The sequence below is a fragment of the Oppia nitens genome, unplaced genomic scaffold (assembly GCF_028296485.1).
Source record: "Oppia nitens isolate AA-2021 unplaced genomic scaffold, nextdenovo-longstitch-racon4-pilon3 scaffold24_pilon_pilon_pilon, whole genome shotgun sequence".
Taxonomy (NCBI): Eukaryota; Metazoa; Arthropoda; class Arachnida; order Sarcoptiformes; family Oppiidae; genus Oppia; species Oppia nitens.
In genome coordinates, this window is record NW_026533204.1 from 165,001 (window position 1) to 189,248 (window position 24,248).

The 24,248-nt window shown below is 23.4% G+C and overlaps 1 protein-coding gene across 9 annotated transcripts in view; it reads right to left on the reverse strand.

Moving 5' to 3' along the window:
• Positions 1-4,868: 4,868 nt before the first annotated feature.
• The window catches only part of LOC128954008 (collagen alpha chain CG42342-like), a 31,316-nt gene continuing 11,936 nt past the window's right edge, over positions 4,869-24,248 (reverse strand). For 6 of the 9 annotated variants that reach the window (XM_054299573.1, XM_054299567.1, XM_054299572.1 and 3 more), the window contains 14 exons: positions 22,099-22,186; positions 20,531-20,574; positions 12,734-12,932; positions 12,550-12,630; positions 12,445-12,473; positions 12,285-12,371; positions 12,164-12,226; positions 12,045-12,089; positions 11,877-11,924; positions 9,094-9,120; positions 7,045-7,107; positions 6,798-6,833; positions 6,331-6,378; positions 4,869-5,002 (listed from right to left, as the gene is read on the reverse strand). In XM_054299573.1, the coding sequence (XP_054155548.1) occupies positions 4,934-5,002; positions 6,331-6,378; positions 6,798-6,833; positions 7,045-7,107; positions 9,094-9,120; positions 11,877-11,924; positions 12,045-12,089; positions 12,164-12,226; positions 12,285-12,371; positions 12,445-12,473; positions 12,550-12,630; positions 12,734-12,932; positions 20,531-20,574; positions 22,099-22,186 (927 nt within the window). In that variant the 3' untranslated portion in view covers positions 4,869-4,933. Of the gene's footprint in view, positions 5,003-5,988; positions 6,038-6,330; positions 6,379-6,797; positions 6,834-7,044; positions 7,108-9,093; positions 9,121-11,876; positions 11,925-12,044; positions 12,090-12,163; positions 12,227-12,284; positions 12,372-12,444; positions 12,474-12,549; positions 12,631-12,733; positions 12,933-20,530; positions 20,575-22,098; positions 22,187-24,248 lie in introns of those variants that run through there. The other 3 variants (XM_054299566.1, XM_054299571.1, XM_054299574.1) reach the window with 3 other exon arrangements.

The window sequence follows — 24,248 nt, forward strand, 5'->3', positions numbered from 1 at the left end:
AAAACTTTTATATACAGTATATATATTCGCTGACTTGTATTTGATACCTATTATTAGGTCTTTGCAATCATCCATCAAACACATGATCCCAAATGTATGGATGGATCCATAGATTTTATCATAATTTTTCAAGTATTGAACACAAACTTCAAGTGATTATTAATAACTTTTATTTTTTACTTTAATTATTGCGAAATAGCATATAATGATATATTATACATTACCGTACACTACAATACTGTATAACCGACACACATGATGTGTGACTGATTAATAAATAACTTTCACTCACTTTGACAAACACACACACAAAAAGATCATAGATTATAATTGTGTAAATGCATTGTAATTTGTAATTAATTTATTATTATTTTTTAATGGTATCTGGATGTTAATTTATAATATATTTATAAATTAGCAATAACATAGCTAAATATGGTAGCGTTCAAGGAAATTTTGCAAAATACACACAATATATTAATATATAAATTATTAATCAATTAAATAAAAATAATGACTCATATGTATATACCTGTAGTTTTGATAAATAATTATCGATATATTCAATGCGGTTAACAAATTGATATATTAGATTTATTATATTACAAAGTATTACAATACTAATACTCTATTTATAAGATAATGAGTTTTAATTTTTAATAATTATAAATTAAGTCCAGTTTAATATAATAAATTCAAGTGTTTCCTAGTTACTCACTAATATCCGGGTAATGTTATAATAAATGAATATTTCTAGAAAATAATAGAGTTATATATATACAATATACAGTATACATAATATATATATGTATTTATATATTAAATTAATATTTATGATAATCAGGTTTTAAGGGGTCTAATTGTGGGAATATATTACAAAACGAAAAATAWTTTTTTATAAAAATTCAAATTACAATTGTAATATAATGCACTTTTAATCTACAAAACTATATGTATTATTTTGTAAACTATTTTTATATATTAATATAAAAAAAATTATATTATATAAATTGTATTATATATCATTTTCATTTTATAGACATTTGCAACATTTTTTATATTGTTATATGTATTGTGCAATATATAACACAATGCATTTTTTATTGATTTTGTCTCCACTACATTGACAAATATATATATATATAATTAACTTAATTGTAATTTAAATAATATACGCTCATAGCAACAAAGTAAATTAATTTCTCTAATATAATTATAGGTATATAAAATGTACATGTAAGTTATTTATACATTTACATACAATATAACTTAGTTTATAAATATAATATACATAATAACTTATATGTATGTATATGTATGTATAATATACTGTATATATAGATATTACATTTGATAAAGAATCTGATATTCATTATTATGAAAATCTCTGAAAAAACTTTTCTCTGCTTATTATATCTCATTGTTATCCCAAAGTAATAAATGTTTGCTTTTTGTCTGATAATGTCATTAAGAAATATATTCAATTATAATCTTTTATTTTCTTTTAATAATAATAATAATATTTTAATATGTGTATATATATAAAATTTTAATAAGTATATAATATTATATTTTTTTATATTACATATATTTAATATGCATAATATATTTTATTTTTTAAAACTTAATATTATTAATAATCGTATAGTATATAAAATACATTAGAAAGTATATAAATATTTTTTAGCAGAAAAAGATGAATATCAATGTTTTTTCATATATATACTGTACAGTATATATATAGATATTAATATTAGAAAAAAATGTGATGATATGCTCTCTGTAATGTATGTAAGTATATATATATGTTTTATGATATGCCAGAAATACAATATATATGTATTTAATATGTATATTAGATTTTTTTAAATATACATTATATATTTATTTATATGTATTTTATGTAATAATAAGCATTTTCTGTTAGAAAAGTCATGAAAATTCAGTAAAAAAAAAGTTTGAAATTCATATCAAATTACAGTTAAAATATTTTGACGTCAATTAATTGTCATTAAATCAAATTGATTTGCTAAATATATACTTTATTGTGTATTCTTTTATTATATATATATATATATAATGTCAACGGTATACATTTACCAAAAAAATAATAGCTCTATTAATATTATTGATTAACTTTTTATATATTTGTAAACTATATTATTGATCTAAAACTAAACAATTATTATCGTAATATTGATTTATATATACAGTATATATATAATATACCATTTGTCATACAAGATTAAATGTTATTTATACACAATTTTTCAAATTATTATTTTTATTATTATTTGTTTTCATACTAGTATTGATAAAATATTCAAATATTTGTCATTTATGTTTGTATGTGTGTACAGTAAATTACAATACTGTAATGTATATGTCTGTAAGTGTATATGGAAGTTAAAATAAATTTTCTAATTAAACATTTATTAAATTAATCTAATTTATTTATTTTAATAAATATATGGGGCAAAATTATTATTATTCTTATATTTTAAAATATATATATATATAATTTATTAAATAGCTTATAACTACAGTGGTTTATATATTACTGTATATTCATATATAGCAATAGTAACTGTGATGTATTGTTTGTTATTGTGTTTTATTAGACTTTTTTTCTCTCTCTAATCACTTGTTGTTAATAATTCATTGCTCTCGTGATAACTGAATTTTGAGATAATTTATTATTATTAACATTATTATAGCAAAATAAGAAAAAACATTATTAAATAAAAATAATAAAAATTATACAAAAACAAAGAAATCAATTGTAAAAATTACATAATTTATATAGACATAAAAAAGAGTGCAAAAATAACATTTTTTAAAAATAACTTATTTTAACAAAAATATTTTGGTAGTCAATAGAATAGGATTTTTTAAAATAATTTTTTTATTTAAGTTATTTGAAACCTTAGAGAATTTATTGAACCTTTGTTTTTGTCATTGATTTTTTTATTATATAATATATATATATATATGTATACAATATATATATATATATATATATATTACTCATATAATATGTGTAAATGAAATAAATAAATATGTTATATTAAATGATTAATCTTTATAAAAAACATATACTGTGTATATAACGGTAATGTGAGTTGATATGAAATTCAATAAATTTTTTACAACTACAACAACATAAAAACAAATTTATGTAATTTTTTTATTTGTTTGACATCTCTGTAAATGTCTATCAATGGTATGAATACTACAGTATAAATTATATTGTATGTTATATTAATACTACAGTACATAAAGTATAATATATTTAGGACACAATACATTTGCCTTTTTTGATTAAAAAATTTTTTTCTGTAAGGATAATAATTGTATTGTACTGTATGTTATATACATTTATATTGTATATATCAATATTATATGTATTGTAAATTATGTGTGTTATATGGTATGGTATGACTTATTTTATGCAATATATAATTTATAGTTTTGATGTTTGATTGGCTTTCACCTCCTGTTTGTTTCAGCAGTCTCTCTATCTGTAAATATATATATTTGTATATTACAAATGATAATATTATTTTTATTTTTATATATTTATTATTATTATTTTGTTTTTTCAAACTCAACGGATCACACCATTTGTGCATTTGTTTCAAATAAAATTAGACACGAATTTTATATAAATATTATATATATAAACACGAGTTTTGGCACCAATTCTGATGAATTTCCATAAGTTATTATCAGAGAGATATTGTTTGTATGACTTGTGTGTGCTGTGTGTGTGTGTGTATGACTTGTGAAGCAAAAAATATGATGATATAGTTAGCACAGTTAGATTATATATTTAAAAAACAACATAAGTTTGTTAATAATTTACAGTATATTTATATATAATGAAGTTTTTTTGGAAAACTATGTTATATACAAACATTTATATATATTATATATTGGGGAAAAGGGTTGCGCGGATAGAGACAAAAAAGAGAGCGAGAAATTGATTTATAAAATTATATTTTTTGACGCTTTTTTGTATGATTTTTATTTTTTGCTTCAAAATGAATGAATGAATGAATGAATAAATGAAAAAAAGTTTTATCAGTTGCATTCAGTTTTTTGTTTGTTTGTCAGTTAATTTGTATAAATTGTTGACAAAAAATTGGATGAATAATAGGGACACAAATTTTTTTGCACAACAATTATATCATTACTGTATTATTATTATTATTATTATTACATAGTTAATGATGTGATTGTGATTATGATGTGTGCGACAGAAAAAAAATCTAATTTTCAAAAACCATGACTTGTTTTTTGGTGTCCGCAACGCGACTGTGTTTCAAAGCCTACAACAACAACACATATAAAACAATTTATTTTATTTATTTATATTTTATAATATATATAATGTTTTTTTAATATTTCGAGTTTGACTTTTAGGCTAATTTTCTTCTTTTTCTTCTTTTTTATTTATTGTTGGATTGTGTTCACCAGTTTTTGTTGTTGTGTTGTTGTTGTTGGTCGGGTACTACATCTCTATCTCCCGTTCCCCTCAATATATAGCACATACACACACACAGACACACTAGTAATGTTGAACTCAATACTTTGCACTCCTCTATATTTTTAAATGTCTTTCCTCTTGTAGGTTGTTGTTGTTGATGATGATGATTGTTGCACTGTTGTTGTTGTTGGTTGTGTTTCTACTGTTAGCTGTTATATAATATATATATATAATACAAGTTATATAAGTATAAAGTATTTGTTTGATGTGTTATTTGAATCCAGTTTTTTTTAATATATCATATATGAGTTTTCGTTCCTTTTATTACTAATACTACTCTCTGCCTATGACTACTACAATATATATATTTTTTATTTTATATATATATATATATATAAATGTACAGCACTTGAGTTGAGTCTAAAACTCCTATTCACTGATGATTTATTGCAACTTCTTCTGTGACCTCTTTTGTGACCTCTTTGACGACTTTCTCTGCTGTTGTGTTGTTAGCTGGGGTTTTGGTGAAACATGTAATGAAAAAAATATTATTATTATATGAATACTGTATATATAAATAAAAAAATTAGATTTTTCAATAGTCATATAAAGTAATAATAATAATAGTCAATATTGTCTTTATTTATACTGTATATACACAGTAATAAAATATATACATTTATAAAACAGTATAAACACAATAGATACTGTTATTAAATATATATTTTCAACAAATAGAAAGAAAACTATAATAAATAATAAATTTTGTATACATTGACTACAATATAATGTATATAAAATAACATTTGAGACAAACAAGTTATATATATAATAAAGCAATGGTAATAATAATAATAAGAGTACGAAATAAAAATAAGAGAAAGAGAGAGAGAGAAAAAAAAGAAAGAAAGAGAGGAGAGGAGAGAGAGGACTATATAAGTATTGAATTGAAAAATAAATGATAAAAATAGATTAAATAAATATTTATCGACATTTGAAAACGAGGGAAATAAAAATACAATATTTGGACATTAAAGAGAAACAAATACAATTAGATATAACTTTTAGTTTAAGTAAATTTTGGTGTAAATATGTTTTTAGGAGAGAGAGAGAGAGAGAGAGAGAGAGAGAGAGAGAGAGAGAGAGAGGTATTAAGTAATATATTATTACATAATAATACTACATTAATACTAATGAAAATGTTAGTAAATGAAACTTACATTTGCAGTTTGTATATACAGTATATTATAAAATACATTTAATGGTAGTTAATTTGACGTTTGATTATTAAAGCGTCGATTATTAAGCATTGTGTTAGTTGATTAGCAATTTTTATTATTATTATTATATTTTTATTTAATTATTATCTTATAATTTATAAATTTATTTCTATATAATTATATTAACAGTTTTCGTCAGATAAAAAGCGATTGTTATTATTATTATTTTATTGTTACGAAATTTTTTTAATTTTCATATTATGTATTATTAAAAGCATTGCAAGTATTATAGTATATTTGGACCCTCTGGTGGTGGTGGTTGTGGTGCCTAACCATTGGGGGAAATGGGATATTAAAAACAACAACAAAAACAGATAATGGTTTTTAATACATATTTTTGTTTTATTTTTTCATATATGGTTTTCATCTCTACTACCATTATATATATATTTAAAAAGAGTTTTTGAATATCAATTTTTTTGTCCCGAAAAAATTAATGATAATCTTTCTGTGACTTTTGATTTATACTACTTTTCTATAGAGTTTCTATTTAAGTATTATTATTATCACCGATAAAACCGGTATATATATTAATATAATGGTCAGTACAGGCAAACTTACGCCAGGGAACAGTCTGGAGCCACAGCCCGGCAGTGGTAGTCCATCGACCTGTTCATAGCATACGGAGATTATTAGTATTAAACACAACAGAGAGAAAAAAAATTATTTTATGACTTTTTTCTGGCAATAGTACTGTATTATTGGCACTGATTTTTTATGAGTGTTTCTTTTATTTTTGTCTGTTTTATTTTTATTTTATTTTTTTGAGGTTAAGATTGTGAGCTCCCGACACCCGTTGAGTTTTAGTCAGAGAAATGAGAGGGTATTCGGAGATATTCTTTAAAAATTTAAATTAAAGGGAGGGGTGTCACACAGCTACATGTGTGCTATAAGCACTGGGATGTGTTACTGAGTGTCTGTATTTATGTACAGTATGTAAAGTTTATATGAATCTGTGATTGTCTACACAAGGATATCATTGAAATAAACTGTGTATGAGATAAGATTTTTAATGAGCAACAACTTACCCCTAGAGGACAGGGAGCATCGAGTCCAGGAACACCCTATCATATAATATATGGCAGAGTTTTATTTTACATTTAAAAGCCATTATTGTCATTCAATTTTCATAATATAATAGATAATATAATATAAGCGCATAATTATGTAATTTTATTGTTCGTGCATTCAAATATTTTTTTTATCGTCAAATGGGAAATGGGTCTCAAAATACATATATAAAGTCTACAACAATAACCACCAAATGCTATATACCTGATCTCCTTTATCACCCTTTTCTCCCTGTGAACCCTTATCACCTCTGCGTCCAGGTTTGCCCTATAATATATTGGGTCAGTTGTTTTCCAAGAGGGGAAGCAATGGATAGGGAGAGGTAAACAAGCAGATAATATATTAATATATTAATGATGGCAATATATTAGCATATAATTTATTGTCTCAAAAAAACTTATTGGTTTCAAACAAATGAGATGAGAGATAGAAAAAACTAACTAAATAAATACACACATATATATATATATATATATATACAGTACACGACAAAAATAATTTTTTATGACAACTAATTACACAAAAATTTAGTGTTTTCATTGCTCAAAAAAATAGTAATAATAGCTTCTAATAATAGTGATCAGTAATAGACTAATACAGTATTTAAACAACGAGTTATTTAATGAGGATAGGGTTTAAACACACTAGAGATTGGTTTTTGTAACAAAAATAAAAAACTAACAAAAAAATAATCACAAAATTCTGTGTATATAAATCAATACATATAAATGTCTAGTAAAACAACTACTAGGAACTTAATATATATAAATTATATATATATATATACATATGAGTTGTTTGAAAGTCATAAATAAGCAACAAATTAAGTGAAATTTATTTGAAAAAAGAGCTTAATATATATATAGAGAAAGAAAAAACATTAAGTAATTATTTTTATCACTATTAAAAATCGTTGCTATTTTTGTGTAGAAATATCAAACTCATATTTAAGCCCTAAAAATATAATTTATATTTTTTAAACAATGAAAAATTTAAAATCTTCAAAGTCTATTATTTATAATATATATATAATACAACTAATAAATTGTAAACAACTAATAAAATAAGCCAATTGTGCGTTTATGTGGATAAAATTAATGAGAAAAATAATAATAGAAATTTTCTAAAATATATAATTTATTTAATATATGTTAAAGAGAGAAAACCCGCCAAATAAAAAATAATTTTGTATTTCACTTATTTTGCTTTTATTTCTTAACTCTTAATAAATTATTAAAACAAATGAATTAAATGAGTGAATGAATTAAATGAATAAATAAATAAATGACTGAATTAACTAAATGAATGAACGAATGAATAAATAAATAATTTATTTATATATGTATAAAGAAAGTGCTTTAACAACATAACAACAATTACTTAAAACATGTAATACATTTTGAAAGTTTTTTTTTAAATAAAACAAAAAGACACCAAATCTAAAACTTATGCAAATATTTTTGGTGATCATTGAGATTGAGTGAGTGAGTGAGTGAGTGTTTTTTTTGCATAGGTTTGTTACACTAATGAGCGTCAAAAAGTTTTTAGATTTTTATGAGAGAAAGAGCCTAAACTATTAAACTTAAGGCAACAAAATAGACAATAATAATAATTACCAAATTTTAAATGTGAATTGAAAGCTAATGCAAAAATTGTAAACTAAATAAACAAAAGCAAATAAAATAATAATAAAAAATACATATAAAACAATGCATACAATCAATCGCATGGTTAGCAAAATGACAGTTTTTTCAGTGCTCTCTCACCTAAATTTTTTTTATTATAGTTATTAATATTATAGTTATGGTTTTTTATAGTTATTATTATTTTTATTTTTTACTGAATTAATTATGCAATGAGCATATATTTATTATTATTATAATAATATATATATTTTAAATAAAAATACTGTATTTATAAATAAGTCGGAAATTAATTGAATAAATCATAATAAGGATAATAAATAATGCAAACACAATGCTTAGAGAGTAAACAAATCCACAGACAAAATAATACTAAAAAAAACTTTTTGAAATATTTTTTTGTCAACACAACAACAAACCATATGTGTGTGTGTGTTATATAACACACTTGAGGACACACACAATGTAATAATACGTGAGACATTAAAATGTATGACAAAAAAAAACTAAAGACAATAGAGATATATCTATGTATATAAATAAAAATAAATAAAAAACATAACAAATAAAACAAGAGAGAGATTCATCATTTTATAGGGAAGTCATTTACCGGATTTCCGATCGGACCAACTGGACCCTTGGGCACCATATAGAGTTGAGGACAGGGATGTCAGTGAAAGAGACAGAAAAAGAAAGAGAGAAAAAAAGAAAAAATATTGTCATTAATTATCATGTATTATATAAGGAGGTTATAAATTATAAGTACAGTATTATGTTTGTTAGTTAGTTATATATATATATATAAGTAAAAACAAAAGTTAAAATAAAAATAATAACAATAAAACAACAAAAACTACTACTATGTCAGCATCAACATCAACATTAATGACAACAATAAAAATAATTAACAACAAAATCAAAATCAAAAGCATATTGCAAGTGATGATAGTTTGTGGTCACAGACAACAATACAGATTACAGATAAGTGAGGCACAAGTAGTTTATAAAAAACAGGTGATATATATATATATATATAAATATATATAATTGATTGCTTGTATTTGGTGCTGAATTTCAATCAATCCAATCAATCAAATTGTTTGTGATTTAAATATATTAATTTATTTTTGGTGCGATATTTGGGTAGAGTTTTGTTTCGGGTAACGAACCGGTAAGCCGGGTATGCCATCAGTGCCGGGAAGGCCTGGTTCGCCCTTTTCGCCACGCGGTCCCATATCACCTATTATTCCCTATGATTATTAAATATACCCGTAATATATAAGATTATAAAAATATTTTTAATAATAAGTTAATAATAATAAATATATTTTAAGGTATATAACTATAAATTTAGTTGATTATACTATAAGTAATTATTTATAAAAAACAATTTTATTATATTACTTTTATTATTGTTTAAATGATAACAAATAAAGTATTAATACTAATATGTGTTTTTAGGGTTTGAAGGGCTAAATGTGAATCACTGATTTAAATTTATTACCACAAAATATGGCCATAAATTAATAATAATAAACTTTATATATATAAATATAACAATAAAATAATTAAATAAAAATATACCATAAAAATTATTTGTTGATTACTATTTTACTTTATGTTTCATTGAAAAAACAAAATGTCATTATATTATTTTTAAAAAACAATTACTAATTTGATATAAATCAAATATTAATTAAAAGCAATGATAAACTATATTAATCATAAAAAATTATAATCAACAAACAGTAATAAAAGTTATTTATTATTAATAGAAAATTTATAAATTTCATCACTTAAATACTATGTGTGAATAAAATATTTTAAACGTAAATTCAATGCTATTTGTTTTGTTATTAATATATATAAAAAATATCATTTTAAATATGAACAAGGCTATTAAAATAAAATAAAAAACTATAGTTTAGTTTAAGGATGTAAAGCATTTTTGTTAAATGTATAAATAGATAAAAGCGTAAAACTTTATAAATTTAATAAATAAAAAAACAGTATTAAAAATATTTATATTTGCAAATTAACGTCATATACTATTATATATGCTAATGTATATCAATTAAAATTGATAAACTAGTTAATTATACAAAATTATTATTTAATATTAATATATTTTACTATTTTATATATATTTATAATATAAACAAATTGGTAGACATACTTTGATTCCGTCCAAACCGGGCGCTCCCTATAAATGGGAAGTCATAACAGGAATGACCACAATATCATACAAATGCAATGCTTTTTTACACGCATCTCATAATACAGTAAATGATTGCAATTAATAATTATAATAAATAACACTCGTTAGGAACAAAATTAAAACAAAACAAAACAAAATATTATATTATATGACTAAAAAATTAATTATATTAGCATACAATAAATGAAATACAAGTACATTGAATTTTGATAATAAAAACAATTAGAAAAATATATAAAATTCAATTTAATTTAATTTAAATGACAGACCACTACTCTCTCACAGCATCCGTTGGTTTCTATTTGTTTGATTAGTTTTCTAAAATAATAATGATTTTTGTTTTGTTTATATGTTTGCAATTGTTTTTAGTTTCAATTATTTTTGAAGCAATTATTTTTTTAAATTGAAAAATGTTAGATTATTTATTTTATTTAATTAAATTTTAATTATTTATTATTAAGCATGATTGCTTGGTTTGTTTGTTAATTGCAAATAAACGGCAAAAATATTATCAATATCTTTTGTTTGTAAATAATAGTTATATATTTATACATGTATAAATAATAATTTTAGTATAAATTAAAATTTTTAAACTAATTATACAATAATATTCAAAATAAAATGTTTTTTTATAAAAAAAATGTTTTGTAGATATGTTTGTTTAACTCTTCTAATATATTTATATATATACCGTATTATTGTATTAATTTATTAGAAATGAAAAATTGTGTTTAAAAATTATAATAAAACTATATATATATATCTATAAATACTGTATATAAATGTTATTAAATTACATAATATTTTAAATAAAGTTATTTATATGTTATGAACACACAGACAAATACAACAGACACTTGTGTTTTAAAATACAATTAAATTATCAAAAAATGCAATTATTAGTTGTTATTTTTGATTTGTGTTTCTATTATTCATTTTTGTTATTTAATATTATTTATATAAAACACATTAAATTATTAATAAATGAGTATTATAATTGTTATTGTTTTAATTATTATTATTGGCAATTATTAATTTTGTTATTTATTTAGCAAAACAATTAACATCAATTATTTGGCAGCTTTTTAATTTGTGTTATTATTATTATTATTATTAATATCAGTATTATTATTATTATCATTAGTTTGTCTTTATTTTCGGTATATTTTTCATACCATCAAATCAGTGGTTGAAGTGAGGTCTCCCGGTTCACCTTTACTGCCCTTAAATGTCACAAAAAAAAAGATTTTATAATTAAAATATTTAAAATTTCAATAATTATCGATAGACTAGTTTAATTTAGTAATAGGAAAGTTGATTATATGTAAACAATTAGATGATACCATAGGTCCGGGTAATCCCATTGGTCCGACATCTCCCTTATCACCCTTAAAGTGGACACAAAAATACAATCAAAATCAAATTTAGGGAAAATTAATTAATAAAAAAGCGAATAACTCACTGACTCTCCTTTAAAACCAGTATCACCTTTGATACCGGGAGGTCCTCGAAGTCCAATTTCACCCTTAATTAATAAAATTAATAAATTATGTTTGTTTTAAATAATCATCGATTGTATTTACGGGAGGTCCGGGTGGACCGGGACGGCCAACGGGGTCGAATCTGTCGCCGAAAGCTTCATAATCTTGTTTCATGAATCCGAGTGTAGCCTAAAAATCAGTAATTTAAATAATAAATTAAATATGATTTTTCAGTGATAGTATTCAACAACAAAATACATACCGAAGCGTCACCTTTATCTCCGCGATCGCCTAAAATCAAACACAAAAGTATACAATATTTAATAAATTAATTATTTTTTATTTATAGTAAATATATTTTTTATACCTTTGGGTCCCAACTTTCCAGGCGGACCGGGCAAACCAGGTGGTCCCATCATACCTGGTGGACCCATATCGCCAGGTTGTCCTACAAATTAGCATAAAAATAACACATAATTTATTATGTTATGCTCAATTTACATTAGCTTATATATAGTTACTGTATTACAATATATGCCTAATGTGCCTACCCTTTTGACCGGCAGCACCGGGCAACCCAGGAGGTCCCTGAGGACCCGATTGTCCATCATTTCCAGGGAAACCTCTCTCGCCCTGAGTGCCCGGCAGTCCAATGTCTCCTTTAGGTCCAAATTCACCGGGAATTCCCGCTTCACCTTTGACTCCCGCCTCTCCAGATTCACCACGAAGTCCAGGTTTACCAGATTTGCCCTAAAAACAGTCAAAATTATTAAAATTACTAAATTATTAGAAAATTATATATTATTTTATTTTAATTATTATTATTAATGTATATTTTAATATAACTCAAGAAAAGTATATCTCATTTTTAAAATTTATTTATTATTATTTAATTTTATAATATAACTTAAATAAAATGTATCTCATTTTTAAAAAATGATATAAATATTTATTTAATATTCGTTTTTTGTTGTTATTTTCGTATAATTATTGAGTTTTACTCCAATTTTGACAACTCGAAGCAATTTTTGGATTAATGTAATTAAAGTGTCGGAAATAAACTTATTTTATAAACACTTATTGATAATCTACTGTTAATTTATTTTTAGGGATATTTTTGGATTCAATAATCTCTCTCTCTCTCTCTCTCTCTCTTTCATCTAATCCTTTTGCTGACTACTCAACTATATTAACATTTATCGTAATATAAATAAATTCATTAATTATTAACTGAATTCCAGCTAAAAGTGTATTTTTAATACCAAAATCTCTCTCTCTCTCTCTCTCTCTCTCTCTCTCTCTCTAACAATATCACTTTAGTGATGACTATTATATTACTATTACTGTACCGATCATTCAGATTATATTAGTCGAGACAGTAGTCGTCGTCGACATCCAAAAGTTGTGAGTTAAGCATCAAATCTAATACACAAAAAGTCAACCAATCGTTCATTCATTCATTTATTCAGTCATTAGTCAAATATATATATATATATATATATATAGCGTTTGTGTAAATATAATGATAAAAGTTGAGAGAAATGTATAGATTTGAAATACAGATACCTCTTCACTAGAAACCATAATATATATGATATATATTTATATATATTTAAAATTTCATTTGATTTTTATTTTCACACACACACCACATACAGAAAAATACTTAAATGAAAAAATCATTTTTATTTTGCACACATAGACTATAATAAATGCCTCTTCTCTTATATATAAACTAATAATACAAAACCTATTATGACTTAAGCTATTATATATTATTGGACTTTAACTATAAATATAGTGTATAAAAATGTATTGTAACTTTACATATAAAAGCTATTAAAATATATGTAAGATATGTGAAACAATAATAGAAAAGAGAAAGCCATTGATGTGAAAATCAATTTTAATTTTCCTCAAAAAAGACTAATATTTTATTAGAAAAATCATAATAATATTCAAAATAAATGTCATATTAATGTTTTAAAAACAATTTCTACATTTAAATGAATATTATATATATATATATAATTCAAAATTTTTTAATAAGTAAAATATTTGACTACTACTTCTTATTTCACTTTTTTATAAATACAATAATGTTTTCATTTTATATCGCATATTGTAGTTTACAATAGTTTAATGTATGTATAAAAATCCCTGAGCTTAAGTAGTGACACTTATACAGTACAATATGATACACTTATAATAGCTTATAAAAGTGATAGGTATTGGAAAAATACTATAAAGAAAAAGCAATATCGCTATAAAAGTGTATTTATTTTAGTTTTATAGAGAGAATCGGTCGTCAAGTTATGGGTACTAAACATCTCTCTCTCTCTCTTTCTCTCTGTCTCTCACTATGTCTGGTGTTTACAATAAGTGCCATCAAAGCTAAATAAATATATAATATGAAGATTTTGATGCCATAAATGTTAAGATCAAACAAAACTATAATAAGCTTTGTCTGTCTGACTGAATGTTTGTCTGTCCGTCACAATCGGTATTATAAGAGTGGTGTCGGCTATTTGATGAGTAGTCCTACTTTTATTGAAATTTAAATATTATATTCATACGACTGGTAATAGTTGGTGTCAAAAAATAATATATTTATTTTACTGATCATATGATAACCACGAATGTCGCTCTCTCTCTCTCTCTTTCTATTTTGTCAAATAAAAAATATTAAGTCTATATTTCTGTGTCTTTCTGTCACCAAAAACATTATTTGATAACAAAATAAAAAATAACTTTAATTTTGTTAAGAAAAATCAATTCCCATTTCCCTTTAAAAACTAACTATAAAAATTATATGTACTTATATATAACAAAAATATATATCATTAAATTTGTCTCTCTCTCTCTCTCTCTCTCTCTCTCTCTCTCTTATAGTCAAGTTTCATACAGCAAACACACACATACAGTACAGTGGAAATACAATACAATCTTTAAAAAAAAATTTACGAGTGTTTAATCATACAAATTGTAGTTTATTTTGCTCACAGCTATAGACATATAATCTTTAAGGAAATAAAAACTCACTCCAAAAAACATATCTTAAATCATAATCCTTTTAAATAGCAAACAAACAGACAAACAAACAAAAACTAAATAATACTATATTTTTTGGAAGATATTTAAACTTTTCTCTGATGGTTACACTTATATGTGTATACAGTACAAGGCATACAATACAATCAATTTATACATTCATACAACAAACACAAGTGTGTTGAATATTATTCAAGTTTTATTTTTTCGTGTTATTACATGAAAAAAAACTCAGATATCCTTCGATGTTATGATTATATTGAAAGAAAACTGATGTGTTTCGCTGTTTTTTTAATAGATTTTGTTGAGAAATATTAAAAAATTTTCTTTCTCTGATATGTATCACTCAATGGTAAAACTAAAAATAGTAATATAAATATATATTTTTTCTCTCGACTAATTCTCACTCAAACTTCTATATATGTTTTTTTATGAAAAAATCTTTGTTATAATCGCTGAAAGACAGACATTATGGCAGCTCTTCTGGTTTTTTTTGCTTCTTCTGATTGTGTGTTAGATCTCCTATCAGTGACTTAATCATATCCACATCTCTCTCTCTCTCTCTCTCTCTCTCTCTCTCTCTCTCTCTCTCTCTCTCTCTCTCTCTCTCTCTCTCTCTCTCTCTCTCTCTCTCTCTCTCTCTCTGTTGATAATGTTGTCGACCAAAACAAGCCAATACACGAGTAATTATGTCTCAAAAGTAAAACACTTGTCTTTTAGTATCACATTTTCTTGTTGTTGGTGTGTTTCAAGCATTTAGTTGTTATTTAGTAAAATAGGGAAAAACAGTTAAGTGTGTGTATGTATGTGTGTGTGTGTGTGTGTGTGTGAAACAATGCATTTGTCTGTTAACAAATAAACCTTCAATTGCTTAAAAACAAAAAATCAATAACCAACAGAAATATCTAGTAGTTTATATGTGAAATCAATTTAAAGTCTATATTATTTGTTTTTAAATTTATATATCTATTTTTTGTTTATCATTTAAATTATATATACATGTGTAATACTGTATTGTACTGTACAATGAAATAAAATGAACATTTTATATCTACTAAATTAATTCATATAATTTTATTATCAATTGAAAAGCTAAACTGATTCAGCATTTATTTATTTTTTGGTTAAAAACAAAATTTTTCGCAAACTTTGATAAATTAAATATTTTTACACACAAATACATGTATGCAAAATAGGTATACCATATTTTTGCTTATTTTAAAAATTTTATTATTGATTTATTATTTTAGTTTTTTATCAATTTGTTTTTATATTTTTAGTGTTTACTTTGCTATTATAATATAATAAATATTTAAAAAAATAAAATGTATTTATTTAATAACAAAAAAAGAAGAAGAATGAAATGAGTGATAAATAGAGGAAAAGATAGATATATTGATAAATAATAATAAATCTAAAAATGAGATATACTTTAGTAAAAATTGACATTAATTAGAGTTGAAATCTTATTTTCCGCTAATATACAACTCGCAGTTAACAATCAATCAAATAAAGAAAAAGTCAATCTTTCGGATCAAATTTTTGTTGTCATATATAATGACAAATAATGTAACAAATATCATATTTTTGTGTGCATATCATATATACAGTACTTATATATATATATATAAGTTATAACATATTCTGTGATATAAATCTTTATATAATTATTATTTATCAAAAAATAGCTATAATTAGTTATTTATGTCTTGAAGGCAATTACTGACTTAATATTATTTTGAAAACAAAAATTATTGATTGATAACTAATTAATGGCAAAAATTTCAACTCCAATGTCTCGTATTAGAAATATTTGCAAAAAGAAAACATTTTTTTGTTATTTATAAGTTATTATAGATTTCTTATAATGAAATTGTATTTAAAAGTTTTTAAAAACTTTTGCAGCAACATTTAACACACGCATACATAAAGTATATATTTACAATATAATGCATATGAATAAAGTATTTATAAATTAAACACATAGTTGTAAACATTAAATAACACATTTCTGATTATTATTGACGGCTAAAGAAAAATAAATAAAAAAAGAGTCAAAACTTAATTCATAAGTACTATAAATCTCTATAGAAAGTGTGTGTACTGTATATGTATGTGTAAGACATACTGTATGTTATATTAGATTTTAATTTCATCTAACATGACATTTATATATTTATGTGATATTATGTATACAAAAAAAGTTAAATATTATAATAATACGTATATATGCATGTATGTATGCAATTCATGCCATTATAATTAGCGATAAATCTTTTTAAAAATATAGTAGATTAACATAATTAGTACATAATTCACAATTAAATGTGTTACAAACGATAAGGTATTTGCATATATTTAACTTTATATATATATATATATATATATACTGTAAACTTGCAATATTCGGTATATTATACATGTATTTATTAATAGAAAATATAATAATAAAAATTTTAGTTTGCAATAACAGTTGAATTACTAAAGTAAATGCTAAAAATAAAATTTTCTAAATGTATTGAAATTTTTTTCAATATATTTGTATTATTATTTATATAAACCTTATATCATACTCTCTCTATGTGACTATTAGGATGAAAGTAAACGCATGAATTGCTAAACAAAATGATAATTTGTTGATAAGAAACTTTATGTATATATATATTGATAAATTCACATAACTTTTATATAAATTATATACATTAAAGTGTATATATGTATAACTACTAAAATTCACGCATACTTTCCGATTCTATTATATAGACTATAATAATAAAAATAAATTATTACAAAATATTATATCTATATGAATAACTAAATTAAAAATCTGGACACAACATTTTTTTGTTCACATATAAAAATGTCTTTCATTTGCACCTAACTTATAATATAATAAATTTTAATAATAATAATCAAAATAAATATTATTATAAAGTTATGATAACAAAATTTATTTCTGCTTTATTATTATCCATGAGTTATTGAAATTTGTCAAAAAAATGCTATAACATAAAGTATTTATTTTATATATTATATGTGCACACAATTAAAATGACAAAAAAACTAAATATTTGCTGATAATATAGAATTCATTAAAACATATAATAATATATAACCAGAATATTCTACATAAAGATGTTATGCGAAGACAAAACAAAACAACAAAAAGAAAACCGATTTCTTTAGCCGTCAATCGATGTGAACAATAGGTTTCGAGGAAACAATAGGAAGAAAATAGTTATTACAGGTTTTATATGATGACATAGAAAACGGTATTGTTTAGGCACAGACACGCAATGATAGTGGGGGTGCGGGTAGTTTAAATGATAAGGGGAAATGGGTTATATGCACACAATATTTTACATATAAAAAATATATATATATATATAGATATTTATATAAAGCATAGAAAAGTTTTACTTACGTTCATAAATACATTTAGTTTGTTTTGGGAGGAGAGTGAGTGATAAAAACATATTAGTATTGATTCCGTAGATATTAATATAATATATATATATATATAAAGTTATGTTATGTTTTGTTAAAATAGAAAAGAGATGATAGAAAAAGAGTGAAATAAAAGGTGAATAAAACACATTAACTATATTATGAAAAATGTTTAAATAATCCATATTTATATATTTCGAAATATGTGGACTTTTATMTTAGATATATATATAAGCGGTACATAACTGTAATAATGTTTAGTATTTAATATACTATGTGTGCGGTGTATCCATTTGGGAATCAAACCATTAGTTTTTTAAAAGATAAGTACACATATATAACACATAATAGATATTACTCTAGAAATATTCATATAAATTATTTTTTATATGAAATAAAAAACATTTATATTACACAAATTTTAAATGATACAACATATATTACATATGTAAATAAATATTAACATTTAATGTAGTGTTTTTTAAGTACACAATTTGTTTGCATTTTTTGATAATTGAATTGCTGGTATATTTTTTTGCCTCAGATTTTTATTTTATTTTGTGGTTCACATATTATAATCTATGGCTGATGTAGTTTTTTAAAGGGGGTGTTCACTGATGAGATGCTGAGAGTAGTAGTAGTAGTAGTCATTATTAATTGAATTTTTAAAAACAAACAGATAAATAAATATATTTAAAAATACTAAACAATTGGCTAAAAAAGATGATAACAATGTTAGCTCAAAAAAGAGTTTCAATATATACCCTTTTACCCCTGCGCCCCCTTTCACCCTTGTCCCCCTTTTCACCATGTTCACCGGGAGGACCGGCAATACCGACGTCACCCTAGATATTGGAGACATAAAATTGGGGGAGAGATGTGGAAAGACATATAGAAAACAATTGTGACATAAATCAACACATAATAGATATTTATATGTATTTTAACATTTAGTTGAAAGAAAATGGGCTAATAATTGAAAGGGAAAGTTGTGTTTGTTGGTGTGTGTGAATGCGATTGGGGAGAGGGAACAGTAGGGGTGAACAAATAACGGATGTCTTATTTGTCACTCTCTATTCAAATGAAAACGACCAACAAATGAAAGATTAATTAATTATTTTTGGATGTCATTCAAACAAAACATATATTTATATATTGTATTCATTATATTATTATATATGCATTTTCAGTGAAACAAATAAAATAAACGATGTGTTTGTTTAATTGGATGGAAGGGGACGGAAAAATCAACAACATATACATTATATACATATATTTTTCAGGGATTGACATATTATTTTAGGAATTCACTGGGATGGGAGGTGTCCCTCCCAATAACAAAATTATTTTTATCAATTTTTGTAGTTAAAAATTCAAACACTAATCAACAATGCTATGTAATAACCCCTGCACTACACCCACACACACGTGTCAATCCATGATATAATGATAATTAAAGTCAATTGACATTAATGTTTTCTTATGGTATATAATACTGTATATACTGTATATGTGCTAACAAATCACAAACGTAACAAAAGTTAACAGAAAAAATTAAAATTAATTTAACAAATTGTGTACTTGTTTTCAGTCAAAAAAATGCAAACTTAAACACAAAATGTTTTTTCAAACAGATATTTTTAAAAATAACACATAAAAACATTACATTTAAAAATAACATTATTAATAATAAATCAATTATGAAAATGTATATATATTTCATGAACTACTGAATTGATTGTAGTTTGAAGTTTGTGTTAATATCACATAATAATTATTATTAATTTAAATAATTTAATCCTTTAGTTAGTATATAATTTATATGATATTAAAACAATGATGTATCAAACCTTTCGGCCGGGAGGGCCAGCAGGTCCTGGAGGTCCGGGTGGTCCTGTTTTAAAAATAATTTTTTATTATTTAAAACATTTAATTTAAAAATTTATGTATAGTTTAGCATTAATATAATAAATATACAATAAAATGAAAACTTTATATTTTTTTTGTGTGCAAACGCCCAAAATATTTTACTATTAACTACTTTATGTATTCATTTAATACAAATTATATATTCAATCTATAATATATATTACATATAAATATATTTATGTACATTAATTTTCTAGATTAATTTGATTTTGTTATATCAAAAAAATATTTACTAATATTATATAAATATAGTTTTGTTAATTAACTTGTTGTGCAATAAATAAGTCAAATGCATAAAAAATTAACTAATTTTATCATTACATAAATCCTAATTATGTTTTATGCCATTTTAATTGATAATAATTTATATGTACGGTAATAGTGCCAGACTACCAGTGCTCAGTTGTCTTCACTTATATTTACCGTATATATATATATATATATAATTGTAATATTTTTAACAGGCAATCAAATGTGATTTCAGAAATTGATTTTTTCAATTTTATTTTGAGTTTTATTTTATTATATATATATGTATGAAAGATATTTTGTGCCAAAAAACATGAAATACCAAAAATCGTTAGCTTTTTTATGGCTCAACCATACGAAAGAGAGACATGACTTTCATAAACAAATATTAATTATATTTATACTAAAAAATTTTTTAAAAAGTAAAAACTATTTTTATTATCATTGCCTTTTATTTAGCTTTTTATATCCAATATATTGATATTGAAAGCGTATTTACCAACACTAGTGAAATAGTAGCTAATTTTGTTGGTCAGCCATTTAATGAACATAAAAGTGAAAGAGAGACGACTACCAGTACATCCATAGCAGTGGTGGTAAATCCAGAGGACTAATAGATTCAATTTATTTTAGTGTATTAAGTGTAGTGTCGCTAAACCTGTCTGTCAGTTGAATGGCTTTGAGTCTCAATTTGTATGTCACGTACTCTAAGACTTCAATCACTTTTTACTTTTTTACTGTCTCTCCCTTTATATTTCTCATTCAATCTCTCTCTCTCTCTCTCTCTCTCTCTCTCTCTCTCTCTCTCTCTCTTCTGTAATATCATTCAAAAATCTCTTTTTGACTTTTATTTCTCTCGTTTTTCTTCTTCTATTTCAACTAACGATTCAATCAATGATTTTCTTTACTAGTTTTCTCATCGTTTCAATGAAATCAAACATTAAGAGAGAAAGAGAGAGAGATCGTTGAATACTTTGGGAAAAATAAATTACTTCTTTGATTATCAAAAACGCTTTCAATTTTCAACAATAAAATTGAAAATTTAATGGCATTTGACTTATTTATATTCAAAAACATTCGTACAATACGATCGCTTCAATTGATGTATTAAACAATATATATATTGAGTATATTATTATTATTATTATTATTATTATTATATATTCAGTATATTATAAATACATAGTATGAGAACACACATGAATAGGAAGGAAAGGCATATCGATGAAGAAAGTCATACCTGCGGGGCCTTCAATGAAACCGGTAGGAAATGCATTTCCATCCAGTGTTGTGGTCAGTCCTCTATCACCCTTTTCGCCCTTATCTCCCTATAAAAATAATCAATATATGAGTAAATAATCAATATATTAGTCAATTATATGTCTAAATCAAAAGTCAAGTCTTTCAAAAAATGACAAAACAATTTATTTTTGTTTTTGTGAGACAAGACTTGACTTTTCTTAGTATTGTTTGAATTTAAATTTTTATGAGATATGGACAGTATGTTAGATAAGTTAGTGTTTAGTGTCAGTGCGTTTTTAGTGTTAGTGTTTGTCTAAAATGTTAGTTTTTTCTTATAACACAAAGTGATGTTAAATAGATAGACACAGTATTATTATTATATATATCTATAAAATGTTAGGTTTTTACCCAATATTAAGGTTAGAAAATGATAGCCGAGTATTGTATGTCTTATATAAACTTTATATACAGTATAATAAAAGTCAAGTCAATTGAGCGACAGTTTGATAATACAAAACAAATCACTGGCTTTAATAGTGAAGTAGTTTTAAACAGCGAATAAATTTGAATAAATGAATGTTTGAAATGTTGTGTTATTTCTCTCTCTCTCTCTCTCTCTCTCTCTCTCTCTCTCTCTCTCTCTCTCTCTCTCTCTCTCTCTGAAATACAGATAAAAACTTCTCTCACAAAAAAGTTTTGTTATACACTTATATACACTATTATATAATAGTATAATATTATATATATGTGTGTATTTGAAAAACTGCAATAGTTTTACTACATTTTTAAAAATGTTTTGTAAAAGACATTATATATTATATATTCTATTATATCATATAATGATAATAGTATTATTAGTTACACATAAAATTTCTTGTGTTTTTTAAACACAAATACACACATAAAACAAAAGCCAGTTTTATATTATCTATTAATATATATGATATTTACAGTATATAGATATATATATATTATAAATATGGTTGAGAATATACATTTAATTTGCAATTTTGTTGGTTTGTATATAATATAGTAAATGATATGAACTGATCATCTTATGGCTTGTTTCCCACTCCCCGACACAACAATTTTCAATTTGCACAACCACTTTATCGTTGTATATAATGTATATATATTTGTACTGTAATATATATATATATATATATATATATATATATAGAGTATAGATGTGAAAGAGAGAATCACTGATGTTAAGAGCCAAACCATTAGGGGGTTTGTGGTGTCTTTTTTGTGTGGGGGCCAATCACTGTCAATGGGGGGCAATCAGGGCATTAAGATTTACGATCGTTGCGCTCTTTTTTGTGTGCAAACCATCTATATATCAATAAATATATATATTTCTGTATATATAATTTATTAGATATATGTTAAATGTGTTGGTGCTCTACGTGAAGGCATTCCATAGCCATATAGACTTAATGCACAGACACTAGTGGTATGCCAGTGCCAGTGCCAGTATCAAACATGCAATGATATTATTAATACATTTAATTCACTTAAACTGATAGGAAAAATGGTTTCTCTATAACTCTTAGCCTAATATTATATATATATATAGGAATATCTCATATAATATGTGTAATTAATTTACTTAGATTTACATTTATGTTTTTAAAATTAAATGCAAATCCGGAACCTATTTTTCATTCAATCAATATTTTGTTTTTAAATTCATATTTAAGTACATAATCTATTTTTTATTTTTTTAAACAATTATAGATTATCAAATTATATGAGTAATGTATAGCAATTGAACAATCATACAATTTGCTCGGGGATAATATGGTTTGACCGATTGACCCCTCCCGCCCTCTTAAAATTTTTTTTATGTATCTTTATTTTTTATACCTAGCAAAACCAGCCTTGATAATTTATTATAAACTGTTAAAAAGTGTATATACAGTACAATGTAAATATAATAGAAAATATTTCTGTATTACTATTCATATATGCTAGATAAGATTATGTCTAGGTCATTTATTTTCAAACAAAACAAGTTATTTTCCATTGCTATCAATAAAAATAAATGTTTGAATTATTGTGTGTAAGATATTTACTGCAAAAAAATTTTAAATATTAATTTTATGGCAATTATTATTTTTAATTATCAATGCAAAAAATACTAAA